We start from the raw sequence: 15,192 nt of genomic DNA on the forward strand, positions 1-15,192 counted from the left end.
GCTCTGCTCTTATTAAAGACTAAACAACAGAGTACAAGCACCAAAATGGCATCAAGTATTAAAACGGAGTAGTTCCTGAGATTAATCGAAACTATAGATTCTTTTATTTTGGTGCGGGGTTCGGACGTTTCTCCTAGCGACTCCAGACAGGATACTATAGTAATACCACAGTTATACTATTTTATTCAATTGTCTCAACCGAGAATCGAACCCAACCCCAGCTTGAGTACTCTTGCGCGTGTGAACTCACCCTTACCCAGCCATCAGTAATATTATTGAGCGACGTGAATCACTGAAAAGCTGAGTAAAGCTAAGCGTCCACCTGTCCGCATCGTACGCATCGCACATCCCATACGATGTGTTTTGTACATAGAGTTGTTGGTTAATAACTCTATGGTTTTGTACGATGCGTCCGTTGCGTACGATACCGACAAGCCGACAAGTGGACGTTTAGCTTTTAAGAATCTAGACTAGAGCTTACCTAAGTAGTATTTTAAAATTAGCTAGAGCCTAAGCCTAAGGCTAGAGCTTACTAAAGAAATAACACTGGTTGGAGAGTATTTTGTCTCTTTGAATATGTATGGACTTTACATAGGCTCACTCTCGTGGCTCGTAGCAAACAAAAACAAGTAAATAGGTACATAGGTTTTAATAACTCAGTCTTGGTTGGTAATGATGATGAACCCGTCGACGAACCACATTCACATTTACTGTAAATACCATACCGCAGCCGCAACACAGCAATTAAGCCGAGTCCACACATGATGTGCTTTAAGCTTACATGTAAAAAATAATAAGGGTACCTAATTATTAAAAAATATTTGGCAAGTTTATTAAGTATCATAACATTTGAGAAAATTAATACAGTACTTTTTTTTGGAAAAAAATATTGTAAAAAACAGTAAAATCAGCGTACGACGGAACGTAGGCTTATATTTTGTGTTTAGCTTTGCGCGTTGCGCGCGCATAGCATCTGCCGGACCGACCGATTATGGCGGACGGGGAGTGAAGAATGATTGTCGTCTTTTTTAAATCGGAAAGGATCGACATTAGCCAATGGCATAAACCGGGTTTTTTGTAAAATCTGTACATTGTAAATAGTTCTGTGTACATATAGTAATTATATTTGTGCTCGTTTTGTTTAGAAATTGTGTGAATAGTGTATTATTTTGAGTGTTTATTCTGTTTAATCTGGACGCCGACAAATAGCTAAACCTTGATGTTAGTATACTGGCATACCAAACACAACTTCTAAATTTGAAAATCCTGTACAATTAGTTCCCCTGAAAGCATCGATTTCTCTTCTCACCTTTGTGTTTCGATCCGTCAAGGAGACGGTTGCACTTGCATTATTTTGGTTGTCCATAGCGGCTGTCATCGTGTTTCAATAAATCTATTTAACTGTCATTACAAGACAAAAGGACTGCTGTAGTCGCTAAATTGCTTCGATGCTGAGATCTGCTCATCGTTAAATAGTTTTCTGATCATGTAAATCGATTGAGCTATACGTCTCAGCTCGATTAGTGTTGAAGTAGTGCTACAATCTAAACAAAGAAGATAGTTGAAGATTTTGTTTGTCGTTGTGAAGTATCAAAGTGTAGTGAAACTGAATGCTCGAGCCTCACGGTAGCCCAATGAAGTGGCCGGGTTCGGGAGCTGAAGAAGAGGCGGGCGAAGCTGGGTTGCAAAGCGCTCGCGCCTCACAGACTCGCGCTCAGGACGATGCCGCCGTTCATTACGTATTCCAACGAGAATCCCAAGAAGCTGAATTGCCTTCTCTAACTCCTAAACAACGTTGGGCGGTCGGTGATGATACAATTGTAGAGGTTAGTAACACAGTACAGTTTTAAAGGCTCTTTTCTGTGACGCCCTTGTATTTATGTACAAACATAACCTAACATTTGCAAGTTTACTTTGACTCAATGTAAATGTCAATGTTTTATTTGTTACAAGACTACAAGAATGTAGATTTATACAATTGATTATCTTTTGTATTGACTATTATTTAGTTAACAATAGAGAACAACTTTTTTTAGACTCCTCTTTACTATTTTTCAGAATCAAGATAAATGGAAGAATCCTACTCCAATGAATATGAATAATATGCAACAAGGTGCAGTGCAACTGAAAAATTCCCAGACTAATCAGCAACAGTTCATAAATCAAGCTATTGCTTCCTCAGTGGGAACCTTGGCGATAAACCCTTCGGTTATTGGAAACCATCAGGCTCATTTGGCTACAAATATGGTTCATACTCAACTTGCACCATTGCAAAACCATACTTTGGGAAACAATTTGACAATTCAAAACAGTGCAATGATGCTTCCACCTCTTCAAGGAATGCAGAATCCTCCCCAGCTAGGACAGCAGGGATTATATGACATACATCAACACCCTGGGACTCCAATGCAGGCCATGAATGGTATTGGGAAAAGTGCAGAACACCTCATGTATCTGAGTCAAGCTGGAATGCTTGCACCGGGGACTAACCAGTTCCTGCAGCAAGGCCAAAATCAGCTCGGGCTAACTCCTGTTGCAGCCATCAGAAACCAGGTAAGCTTTATCACACGATACTTGATTTTTATCTGTTAGTTACCTGCATAGTGACACAACAAATGAGCTTTTGTCAAAGAAAAAAGTAATTTATTCCAATATTGAAATTATACGTAAAGGTTAAGAAACCTACATGTCGTATTGGTTGTGACCAACATATTTGTCACATATTTTCCCTATTGTAAAATTTATGTAATAACATACATACAAAGAGGTAAATTTTTCATTTGTTTAAACATTATGTTTGTGATTGAGAGAAGACCCAGTGCTGATTTTGTTTTTTTTTTTTAAATAATGGAGGACCATGCAGTGATTCACTGTTACTGCACCATCAACATATTCTTGGAATAATCTTAATCATATGGCTTTATCTGAATGTTGTATTTAATGAATATTTATTTATCTGCCTAATCTACATAATCAGCTGTTTACAAGTTTTTGACAGTTTTCTATTGAGATTTTGTTAAATTGTAAGGGATAATCTCAGGATCTACTGAACCGATTAAAAAAATATTTCACCAATAGAAAGCCACATTATTGCTGAGTGTTATAGGTTATAATATAAAAAATCGAAAAATTCCACGCAGGCGAAGCCGCTATCTAATAAACAATTATTATGATACCAATGAAAATACCATCTGAATTTGAAATAGAGGTATAAATTTTACACCTCTAAACTGTCAAGCCATGTATTCATTAGGCAACATTTATTTATAAACAGTCCATAAACATAGGTGATGAAACATTGTTTATGATACATGTTGCCGTGCTCTCGATATGAGTGGAGTGGAGAGAATTGTGGACGGCCAAGTTTCAGAAATCTGTGTTTATGGTAAACTTGTTTCACACTAGTCATAAACAGTTTATCAACAAATGTTGCCTAATGAATACATGGCTTCAGCATTTAATGCTATAGTAAGTTTGGTTTATTACACTACTAGCAGCCGCCCACGACTTCTTATGCGTGGATCCCGTTTTACCCTCTTAGGGGTTGAATTTCCAAAATCCCGTCTTAGAGAGCACCTACGTTCTATAAGAAACCCCTATGCAAAATTTGAGACTCTTAGCACTTGTAGTTCCTGAGATTTCGTGATGACTGAGTCAGTCAGTGACCTTTCGCTTTTATAGGGCTAGGATATTTATAGACTAGGGCTTGAAATCCGTAATTCCGGAATTTCGGATAGTTTTTTTCCGATATTTCAATTCCGGAACTGAAGCCAATATCGTATTCCGATATTGAAATTTTTCATAAATTATTGTAAGTTTTCAAAACGTTAAAGTATCAAAAGAGGTCTTTAGATAAGGAAGTCCTTGAGATATGTATTCGCAACTTTATTTCTAATAATATTAAAGAGGCAATAGAATGGAACCAAAGCTCCAAAATGTTCGCTAGAGACAACTCTAATGGGCGAAGCCAGCTGAAGACAGCGGATGATAGTATAAATAAATTCAACAAAAGCTGAGGGTTCTGGGTGAGATCGAAAAGTTTTTATGGACAGCTATATTATACCTTGGTCACCAAACCTGTTAATAGCTCAGCCACAGGACAGTTCCAAGAGCTAAGCTAACTCGACACTATACCGAAGATATCCCGGACATCAGCCCATACGAGATTAGGATGGCTCTCAAACAGCTAAAGAACAACAAGGCACCGGGTGATGACAAAATAAACTCGGAGCTTCTGAACGCGGCGGGTGATAAGTCGATACTGAAAGTCCTTCAGAGACTGTAACTCCGTCTTACTGCCAGAGAACAAATGCTTGGTGGTGTTTTTCTTTAAGAAAGGGGTAAAAGCCTTATTAAGGAATTACAGACCCATCTGGGTTCTGACTTGTCTACAAGCTGTTTTTGAGAGCCATCACGAATAGTCTCGCGCGTAGGTTCGATGACTTATAGCCTCTCGAGGTAGCCGGTTATCGAAAAGTTTACACTACCATATACCGCATCTATACGCTACGGCAGGTTATACAGAAGTCCGAAGAGTCTAACTTGCCTATATGCCTGGCGTTCTTAGACTATGAGAAGGTCTTTGAGCCTGGCTGATCACGAGAGCGATTCCTCTGCAGCGAGCTGTGACTGTGAGGCAGGGAGATGTAATAATACATCGAATTGAACTCGACTGGACAGCTTTCGGGAAACTACGTCATAATATATTTTCGAGCAAAACACCTCAGTGCCTTAAAACGCAAGTTTACAATCAGCGTGTGTTACTAGTAGCAGGCCTGTTCATCTCCGCGAGTTTACATCGAAAACAAAACACGCACGATGGCCCACCTACAGGACAATATTCGACAAGGCCTCACATACGAGCGAACATTGACTCACGCACGCGTATTCTTGTGTATGATGGAAGAAAATAAAGAAAATGGTGTACTAAATACTGTGCAGTATTTAACTGCCTAAATAATAATAAAAACACAGAATGAACTTTTTTAAATTGCCTCAAGACACTGAGAGGTAAATAAGTAGTTAATATTATTCATGATAATTCATGCTAAATCATGTATTTCCTCCGCCATTTTCCGCAGTTTGGCACCTCACGTCACATCATTTTACCGAAGTCAGCCCTATAGCTTCGGCGCAGTGCCGATCACTGACGTTTGTCAACAAAATGGTGCTTGACTCTTGAGACAGGCTAAATTACACCATATTGTTAATGAAATTGAGCATACATTTTTTTAAATACCTTCGCGAAGTAAAACTTCTGTACGTAGTTACTTATTATTATTCTGTGCTAGTAGTGATGACATACGGTTCGGAAACGTGGCCTCTTACTATAGGCCTTATAATAAGCTCAAAGTTGCACACCATGGTATGGAGAGTGCTATGCTCGGTGTTTTTTTCGAGATTGAACCAGAAATGAGGAGATTCGTAAACGAACTTTTCGCCTGACATAATTATAGCGATCGGATTATCAAGCTAAAGTGGTAATGGGCAGGGAACATAGTACGTAGAACAGACGGCCGATGGGGCAAAGTTCTGAAGTGGAGGCGACATACATGTACGTATTTGTCGGAATGCGCTTTTTTTAACTAATTCCGGAACTAGAACAGGAATTCTGGAGTTGAGTGCTCAATATCGGAAATCAGTTCCGGAATTGAAAACTATCCGATATTGCAAGCCCTAATATAGACTAACTGTGCCCGCGACTTCTTACGCGTGAAAATAGAATAATATTTCCAGTTTTTTGTGACTTTGCCCCTATTGACTGTAGGGTGATGCTATACAGGGTGTTTGGTAAATGGGTATATGAGCCGACACTAGTTCATGTTAACATGGGCATATAAATGGTATGGTGAAAAGTTAAGAGAAAATTTAAGATATCAAGAAAATTGATATCTTAAATTTAATTATTTTAATTTTCATACAAATTGGATTTTATAAAATTTATTTTGTATGAAAATTAAAAAAAATTAAATGATGATATCAACTTTCTGACTTCACCATACCATTTATATGCCCATGTTAACATGGGCTAGTGTCGGCTCATATATCCATTTACCTAACACCCTGTATAGCCTCCCTCGATAAATGGGCTATCCAACATAAAAATATTATAAATATATTTTTTTTAAATTGGACCAGTAGCTCCTGAGATTAGCGCGTTAAATCAAATCAAACAAACTCTTCAGCTTTATAATATTGTATGTATAGATTTTGTATTAAAAAAACAAGGTTTGGTCGATGGCCGCCTCAAAAAAACAAAAAGACGCCACATCCCATAACTTAATCTGGCATTGCTATTTGCCCACACGCTAAAGTTACGTCACCCTTATTTAACGCCTTTCGCCGGGTATTTTTGGATATTATAGAGATCTCCTTAGTTCTAGTCTACCTTTCTTTTTACGTCAGGAAATGCTTTCTCACTAGCCGTCACGAGTCTCAACTTCCTACCAGAAGGGCGGGGCCTTAATTTTCTTTTTTAACGTCTGGAAATGCTTCAAGTGCTTCACTGATCAATAGTGACGGCCAGTAGGATATGATGTGGGTGGGACTTTCCCCACCTCTCACTAAAGGGTCTACCCACTTAAAACCCAAAAGTGTCCACCGGAGCCGCAAGTTATTGTCCCAACTTGGACATTCGTCCGCAGCTCCGTCTCAGGCTAGAGTCTCGCGCTCCAGCGAGCCTCTAGGGGTCCCCCATTCTCCTACGCCAATTGTTTTTTATAGAGGTTTTCTTGTGGTCCTGTTGTAACCGCCATAGCGGGTTACGGTCTGCTCTATGCCGCTCCTCAGTCAGCTCTACTGATCAGATGAGTACCGAGAGCGACCTTCTATAAAGAATGGGCCCGGGCAAACACACCGCCGCCTGTAGGGGTTTTTAAAGATGTCCCCTGCTTCGCGGCCCAGGAAAATGTCCCGACAGCCACGGGTTGCCCGACAGGCTGACTACCACGCACTAAGTTTTTGTCCGCGCCGGTAGAACGGTACCCCACCACGAATGGGGTGCGTTCCCCTATCCGCAACCCGGGAACGCGTCCGATAGCAGACCCAAAACTGCACTAGAAAGAAGGGCGAGGCCAGTGTCCTCCAGAACCCAATCAAACAGCCACGGGTTATTGTCTTAACTTGGACAGTTGCAGCTCCGTTTCAGGATATAGCTTGCTCTCGAGCGAGCCCCTCCGGCTTCGAGGGGACCACGATTCCCTTCCTGCCGCGTGGTTATTTTTATTGCGGTTTTCTACTCGTGGTCCTGGTGACACTTACCATCTGCCCATAGCGGGCTATGGTCGGCTCTATGCCGCTGCTCAGCTCAGCTCTGCTGTTCAGAGAAGTACCGAGAGCGGCCCATCAAAGAATGGGTCCGGGAAAACACTCCATCAGCTTTTTAAAGATTTATAAACTTTAATCCCCTCTATTACCTTTTAGGATTTGTTGCTAAGCGTTTTATGAACCAAAGACAGACATACAGAGTTTCGCATTTTTAAATATTAGCCAGAAAAGTAATATCGCATTCGCAATGTGAGTCAGCATTTACCTGATATTAAATTAGGAATATCAACTTTTTTTTTATCATCAACCCCTCCCTTTCTAGGTTAGGTTAGGTTAGGTCATTAGTTGCAATGCTAATGGGGATTTGTAGAATAACTTCCCTTCCTTTTACGTACTAAATCGTATTTTCTTGGGAAATAAGGACATCAGATGTCATACATATAAAAACTATAATATTAATTGTGTGCGCCCATCCATGCCTCTTTGTCGAGCTCTTGGTTCTGTGATAATAAACTTAACCTGTCTGTATCCGTCGTAACCTGTCCGGACTCTTCCATATTCAATATTATAAATTCGAATGTAAGTAATGTAACACCGATTTTGGTGAAACTTGCTACAGAGATATTTTGGATTGAGCAGTGCCACCTTCTCGCAGTAGCGATGCCTACTGCAACGGGACCCAGCATTTATGACCCACGGTGAAAAATGCCACGACCCTGGTTTTTTGTCTCTTGCCGAGTAGGAGCCATGGACGGACAATATGGACGGAAGAATTTAAGATGGAAACAATGACATACGCGATAGTTTTTCTTGTGACAGATCGATATTCACGCGCGAAGCCGCGGGCAAAAGCCAGTATTGTTTTAGATTAAAGAAGCAGGAAGTATCATTGCATTACTGGATTATGTTTAGGGTTTCTGATTTCTCGACCTATTTTTTTTCTCGAGTTTCGAGAATTCTCGAGGCCAAAGTCTCGAGTTTTCTCGGGTCTCGAGTCTTTTAATGAAAACTGCTGAAATCGGTTGAAATTTAATAAAAACACAGGTTTTTTTAATCTAATATACTTACTTTTATGCACAACAATCAATATTAGAATTTAGTACCTCTTATTTTGGTAAGGAAATAAACAAAAAATAAAATCTTCTTTCATAACTAATATTTACTAATAATCATAACAAAAGTCATAAAGTCGCGTGTATTTTAAGGATAAATAATAATAAAAATCTGGAGCTACAATTGAATCACTTGTTTTCTAAAGAACACAAGTCCAAATAGCAAAATTACGATAAATAAATAAATAAATTTTCAATTTTTTTTTAGACTTAAGTCGATACTACGCTTCTGCGTAATCTATTCACATGTCGTGGCAGCTTTTAATTAAGGCTACACTATAAACACGTATTGTTTTCAATGTTTTTTCCCGTTAATTGTGTATGTCTTGTTAGCTGTCCTTAAATAAATAAATAAATAGTATTTTTATGAACAAAAAAAATTTTTTAATAAATTTTAAAATTTCTTACAAATAACGACTTGAATAAACTTTACGAGGAGGCACGAGTACCTAACCTAACGTCTGTTAGGTAAGGTAACTGTCTAGTTAACAAAATTTTCAGTCAGATTAAACATACATAATAAATATAGCATACACGTTGGTGAACATTATTACTTAGTTTCGATTGAGATCCTTACTTGCAAATCAAATTAGTTAAAAAAGGAAAGACTAGGCCAGTCTAAGAGCAACGTTGACCTATTAAATAATAAAAAACTTACTTTTGTCTAAGAAAATAGGCTTTCAAGAATATTATAGCTTCAAAATCGAAACTCGCGAATTCTCGAGCTCCGGTAATTTTTTTCTCGTCTCGAATGAAGCCAAATTTCTCGAGTTTTCTCGAGTTCGAGAAAGCTCGAGCAGAAACCCTAATTATGTTGGACGTTCAGCAAACCACAAGAATGAAGTATAAAATGGCAAACAGTCTGTAGTCCACAGTGTAAAAGAACCATTGGCGACAAAAATCAAGTGGAGTTTGCATTGTTTGTGTGGCCAGTGCAGAATAGGATGGCCATCTTTCGGATAAACGGGAAGTCCGTAAATAAGTGCTAGAAGCCGTTAGGTTTAGGTATGAGTATAATATCGAGAGTTGGCTGGCTGTGGGAGTGCTGGGAGTAGCCAATATCAATGGGTTTGGAAATTATGCATTCTCGACGGAGACCAATAGGAAAATAATGCTCGGCAGTCGGCGCTTTTCAAGATTTCTTTAGTAAGAGAAGATGCTTTGAAGGGGCAGCAACCGTCCTCATGCAATAATTTCATCATCATCATTTCAGCCATACGACGTCCACTGCTGAATATAGGCCTCCCCCAATGCTTTCCAGATTGGTAGTGACCTGCGTCCAGCGCTTTCCTGCTACCTTTATGATGTCGTCGGTCCACCTTGTGGGTGGACGTCTCACGCTGCGTTTTCCGGTACGCGGCCTCCATTCCAGAACCTTGTTGCCCCATCGGCCGTCAGTTCTGCGCACTATGTAACCTGCCCATTGCCACTTCAGCTTGCTAATCCGTCGGGCTATGTCAGCGACTTTAGCTCGTTTACGGATCTCCTCATTTCTGATTCGATCTCGTAAAGAAACACCGAGCATAGCCCTCTCCATAGCACGTTGTGCAACTTTGAGCTTCTGTATAAGGCCTATAGTGAGAGGCCACGTTTCAGAGCCATAAGTCATCACTGGTAAGTACTGGTAACACACATTGGTTGTAGACCTTCGTCTTCAGGCACTGAGGTATTTTAGACGAAAAGATGCAACAATTTATGAGGGTAGAATTTGGATGGCCGGAATCCATCATAGCATCGCTTTACACGTGTACCTAAGCTAGTACTAGTCCTATTACCTACTTGTTATAGATGACATGAAATGTTAAAAATATGACCAGTTTGCAGTTAATAAAATCCTGTTTGCAGGACGACATCGAGATTTTCATGTCAGTAAACTGACTGATTCAGTCTGAGTCTGCACAACGTAGGCACTTTGTGTCTTTTGTAGCTTACAGACAGTAAGTCGCTAAAACATCTCTTATTTTCATAATCAACATGAAATCGGCCACTACCTGAGCAGACGTAGACGCTTTTTAGGGTTCCGTAGCCAAATTGCAAAAACGGAACCCTTATAGATTCGTCATGTCTGTCTGTCTGCTCAGTTGTTAACGAAGCGTTGAAAGGCGCGCCCGGAGCGAATTAGGTCTACCGCTCATTGCAAACGTTGTGATAGGGATAGAGACATGAGATTTTTGGTTTTACAAAGGTAATTACGATAGAGAATAACACAAACACAAAGTAATAAAAACCACCTGTAATATGGTATGGGCATTATGTATTTGGAAAAAATTATCAAATAACCAAAAAAACACGAATTAAAATAACAGATTTTTCTCAAAAAGTTACATTTTTCTATTATTTATTTCTTGCCATTTTCTGGGTATTTTATTAGTATTGCCTGTTATTTAACTTTATTACTGTTTTTATTTTATCAGGATATAGGTACCTCTTAGTTTAAAAGTTAATAATTGAAAGAAAAAAAAATACTCAAATATTTTTGACATGGTTTCCTTCGATAAAAATAGGTCTAGTTTCACCTATTTTCATATTATGCACTTTATCAAGACTCACATTGTATAAAAATGTTTACCTATAATACTACTTCTGGCCTGGATGGCAACAGATTCGACGTACGTCTTATTCCGTCCGTCTATGCCATTCTTTGTGAATATTCCGGTGACCGGAGTCATTGGGGGCGTTTGGCAGAAAATAGCGCTAGTAAAAAAAATTGCGCCCTTTTTTTAGCGGTTAGTGCTGTCACTGTCAAAAAAATGTATGGGAAAATGGCACTTTTGAAGTTTAGCAAACGTGTCCTCGCCGAAAACATGCTAAAGTTTCGGCGGTTACCATGGCGATTGCCATTTTGCTAACAATTTCTAACAAGCGCTATTTTCTGCCAAACTCAGCCATTACTTTGTATCGTGACGTTTTCCGTTCGGGTACCCAGATATTATTGTTATGCATAAAAATCCTACTATTTTGTTTATCCTACTTCCTATCCTACTAAGATTATAAATGCGAAAGTTTGTGTGGATGTCCGGATGTTTGTTACTCTTTCACGCAAAAACTACTGAACGGATTTTGTTGAAACTTTACAGTATTATTGTTTATAACCCAAATTAACATCCGGACATCCACACAAACTTTCGCATTTATAATCTTAGTAGGATAGGAAGTAGGATAAACAAAATAGTAGGATTTTTATGCATAACAATAATATCTGGGTACCCGAACGGAAAACGTCACGATACAAAGTAATGGCTGAGTTTGGCAGAAAATAGCGCTTGTTAGAAATTGTTAGCAAAATGGCAATCGCCATGGTAACCGCCGAAACTTTAGCATGTTTTCGGCGAGGACACGTTTGCTAAACTTCAAAAGTGCCATTTTCCCATACATTTTTTTGACAGTGACAGCACTAACCGCTAAAAAAAGGGCGCAATTTTTTTTACTAGCGCTATTTTCTGCCAAACGCCCCCAATGACTCCGGTCACCGGAATATTCACAAAGAATGGCATAGACGGACGGAATAAGACGTACGTCGAATCTGTTGCCATCCAGGCCAGAAGTAGTATTATAGGTAAACATTTTTATACAATGTGAGTCTTGATAAAGTGCATAATATGAAAATAGGTGAAACTAGACCTATTTTTATCGAAGGAAACCATGTCAAAAATATTTGAGTATTTTTTTTTCTTTCAATTATTAACTTTTAAACTAAGAGGTACCTATATCCTGATAAAATAAAAACAGTAATAAAGTTAAATAACAGGCAATACTAATAAAATACCCAGAAAATGGCAAGAAATAAATAATAGAAAAATGTAACTTTTTGAGAAAAATCTGTTATTTTAATTCGTGTTTTTTTGGTTATTTGATAATTTTTTCCAAATACATAATGCCCATACCATATTACAGGTGGTTTTTATTACTTTGTGTTTGTGTTATTCTCTATCGTAATTACCTTTGTAAAACCAAAAATCTCATGTCTCTATCCCTATCACAACGTTTGCAATGAGCGTTAGACCTAATTCGCTCCGGGCGCGTTACTTGGCTAATTTCCGCACAGTGTAAAAGCAGCATAAGAATTCATTACAGGATTGTGCTTAAGCGCGCATAATTTTATACATACCGTTATTACTTGTGCTTTAAGGCTGGTGCGCATGACTGGCCGTCAGTTACCCCTATCTTGCGCCACAGAATAAGTAACAGTACCATTGCGCCGCCTGTTTTGCTACACCCCAAGTTAGACCAGTAGTGGCCTTGAGATCGCCCTCGAACTCTATCGAGGGATGCCAGGTGCACGTGCGTGCGGCTCGTTCTGCACATTCGTTTCAATAGCACAATATAGGATTTCTTTCGTACACGATTTGCTATTTACTATTTATTTGGATACAGGCTAATGAAAATAAATGCTTATGCTAAATGTTTACAAGGAAAATCACGGGGATAAATACGTAGAGAAGTTTGTTAGTAAGAGGAACACAAATGACTGGATGCGAATAACATAATCGCAATAGATTTCGCGATTCATTTTCTCTCTTAAATCTCATTTCATTTCTTTCTCTCTCTCTCAACTTTCTCCCTTTTTTTTATTTAAGAGCTACTTTTTAACAGATTTTAAAAAAGGAAGGAAGTTCTATGTCGACTGTATGTATTTTTAGGGTTCCGTACTTCTGATAAATCAAACTTCTGCCAACGTTATCTAAAGATATAGCTGAATACATACATACTCGCAAGGGAATCAAAAAAAACCTACAGGGTACAGGACTTCCCGTTAACTCAGAATCTTGAAATTTGGTACGAACGTTTTTGGTTTGGTTATAGTTTCGATATTATGTCTGTCTGTCCGAGGTTTTGCTTGGAAACTATTGGCACTAGGGAGCTGTAATTTTGTGGAGGTATGTATATTAACCACGCCGACAAAACGGTAGAACAAAATTTTGAAAACATTTTTTTAGGGTAGCTCCCCCTACATGTAAAGTGGGGATCAATTTATTTTTCATCTTCTACCCCAACATGTGGGGTATCGTTGGATAGGTCTTTTTAAATGGCTTAGGGTTTTCTAAAACTATTTTTCCATGTAGGGATCTGTTTGCAAATTATTAAAGGTTAAAGTGCCAATTTTTGTTCGAGTAGGGCGTCCCCCCCCTCCCTCTAAAAACTAAACTGTTGGCTTGAAAAATCTGAAAAAAATCGTGATAATACTGCTTTTCATGAACTTTCAAGGATCTTAACTACACTCAACATCAAATAAACCGCACCTTCCGCGACGCGAACTTTAAAGATTTTCTTCTGACACAATCATGGTACCCCAACAATATTGGTGTTATTTGAAAGTCCAATAAATATCCTTAAAGAAAAATACATTTCATTTCTAAATAAATGATTAACTTTTACCATAAAATGTGACTTGAAAATAGACTTCACTTTGGGCTCACCTCTGGGATCAATTAGACCAATTTTTATGGTTATAAAACCAAATAAAGATCTCACGTGTCCTCTTTAACAGATGGATAGCGATTAATCCCAACTTAACAGTTTTATAGTCACTTCATAAAAAATGGCTATAGCGTAACTACCTATTTTTGAAGAAGTGACTCTGGATCCTTGTAAAGACACATTTTTGGGGTAAAAAAAACCTTTACTTTAATGAAATGAAGTTTAGAACTAGGCTTTCAAATGGTACCAATGTTGGTGGGAAGTGGGGATGCATACGTTTGATAAGTGCTTGTCGCGGGAGGTGCGATGTATTTGATGCCGAGTGTATAACGGTTAAGATACATCAGTTAGTTTAAGAGTAATAGTCATTTGACTCATGTATTATAAAATTTCTTAACCAGTAAAAATTCCTTAGAAGAAAATATGAAGTGACTTGAGATGAAGTAATTGCTTGCTTCTGAAATATATTGTGGTAACGACGGCCAACCACGGAACCCTACACTGCGCGTGGCACGACACGCACATGGCCAATTTTTTTTTTTAAATTATATTTTTGTTTTCATTTAATTTTTTCCGAAATTTGACCTAAAAACTGCTTAATTTTTTTTTCTCGCGTGTTTTCAACCGCTTTTACTATTTAATATTAATATCGAATATGTCTTTAGTTAAATAAAATAAATTTCAGATACAGATAATGATTGGATAGCTAATTACGAGCCGCCAAAGTTTAACAAAAGTACAATCCACGATAGAAAATACAACTTAGAATTCGATTAAAAAAAATTAAAGGTGATAATAGATTGCCAATGATCTCAAAAACATCTCTAGCTTCTCTTCTTTCCAATGATATATCACATGTAGTAGTTAGATATTGAAATTCGTCAAAAATTCTAAGTTTATGGAAGAAAATGGAATAATAATACAAAAATTATCTATACAAAGTTTCTTCAAACATCTTTATATTTTCTGCTATAGCCTATACTGCTTTTCATAACTATTTTTGTTTATTTATTTATGACCTTACCTATACACTCACGAAGTTTGTCTAACCTTCCGCCAAACACTCTGTACATTCTCTTATTTTAAAAGTTGTGGGGGGGGCGGGGGGTTGGACACTAATTTTACCACTTTGGAAGTGTCTCTCGCACAAACTATTCAGTTTAAAAACCCCAAATTGTTTTTAGTTTCAGTTCTAAGTACGGGGACCCCAAAATTTATTGTTGTTTTTTCTATTTTTATTTTAATGCGGTTCACAGAATACATCTACATACCAAGTTTCAACAGTATGATATACTGTTGAAACATGATAATGTACTGAGTATATTATGTAGCTCTTATAGTTTCGGAAAAAAGTGGCTGTGGCATACAGACGGACAGACAGACATGACGAATCTAT

General features: G+C 38.2%; 1 protein-coding gene across 1 annotated transcript in view; it reads left to right on the top strand.

Moving 5' to 3' along the window:
* Positions 1–961: 961 nt before the first annotated feature.
* Positions 962–15,192, top strand: part of LOC135084649 (maternal protein pumilio) — a 97,113-nt gene continuing 82,882 nt past the window's right edge. Inside the window, exons 1-2 of the mRNA XM_063979428.1 lie at positions 962–1,826; positions 2,059–2,553. Of these exons, the coding sequence (XP_063835498.1) occupies positions 1,611–1,826; positions 2,059–2,553 (711 nt within the window). The 5' untranslated portion in view covers positions 962–1,610. The remainder of the gene's footprint in view (positions 1,827–2,058; positions 2,554–15,192) is intronic.

This window comes from Ostrinia nubilalis, chromosome 2 (genome assembly GCF_963855985.1).
Source record: "Ostrinia nubilalis chromosome 2, ilOstNubi1.1, whole genome shotgun sequence".
NCBI classification, from domain to species: domain Eukaryota; kingdom Metazoa; phylum Arthropoda; class Insecta; order Lepidoptera; family Crambidae; genus Ostrinia; species Ostrinia nubilalis.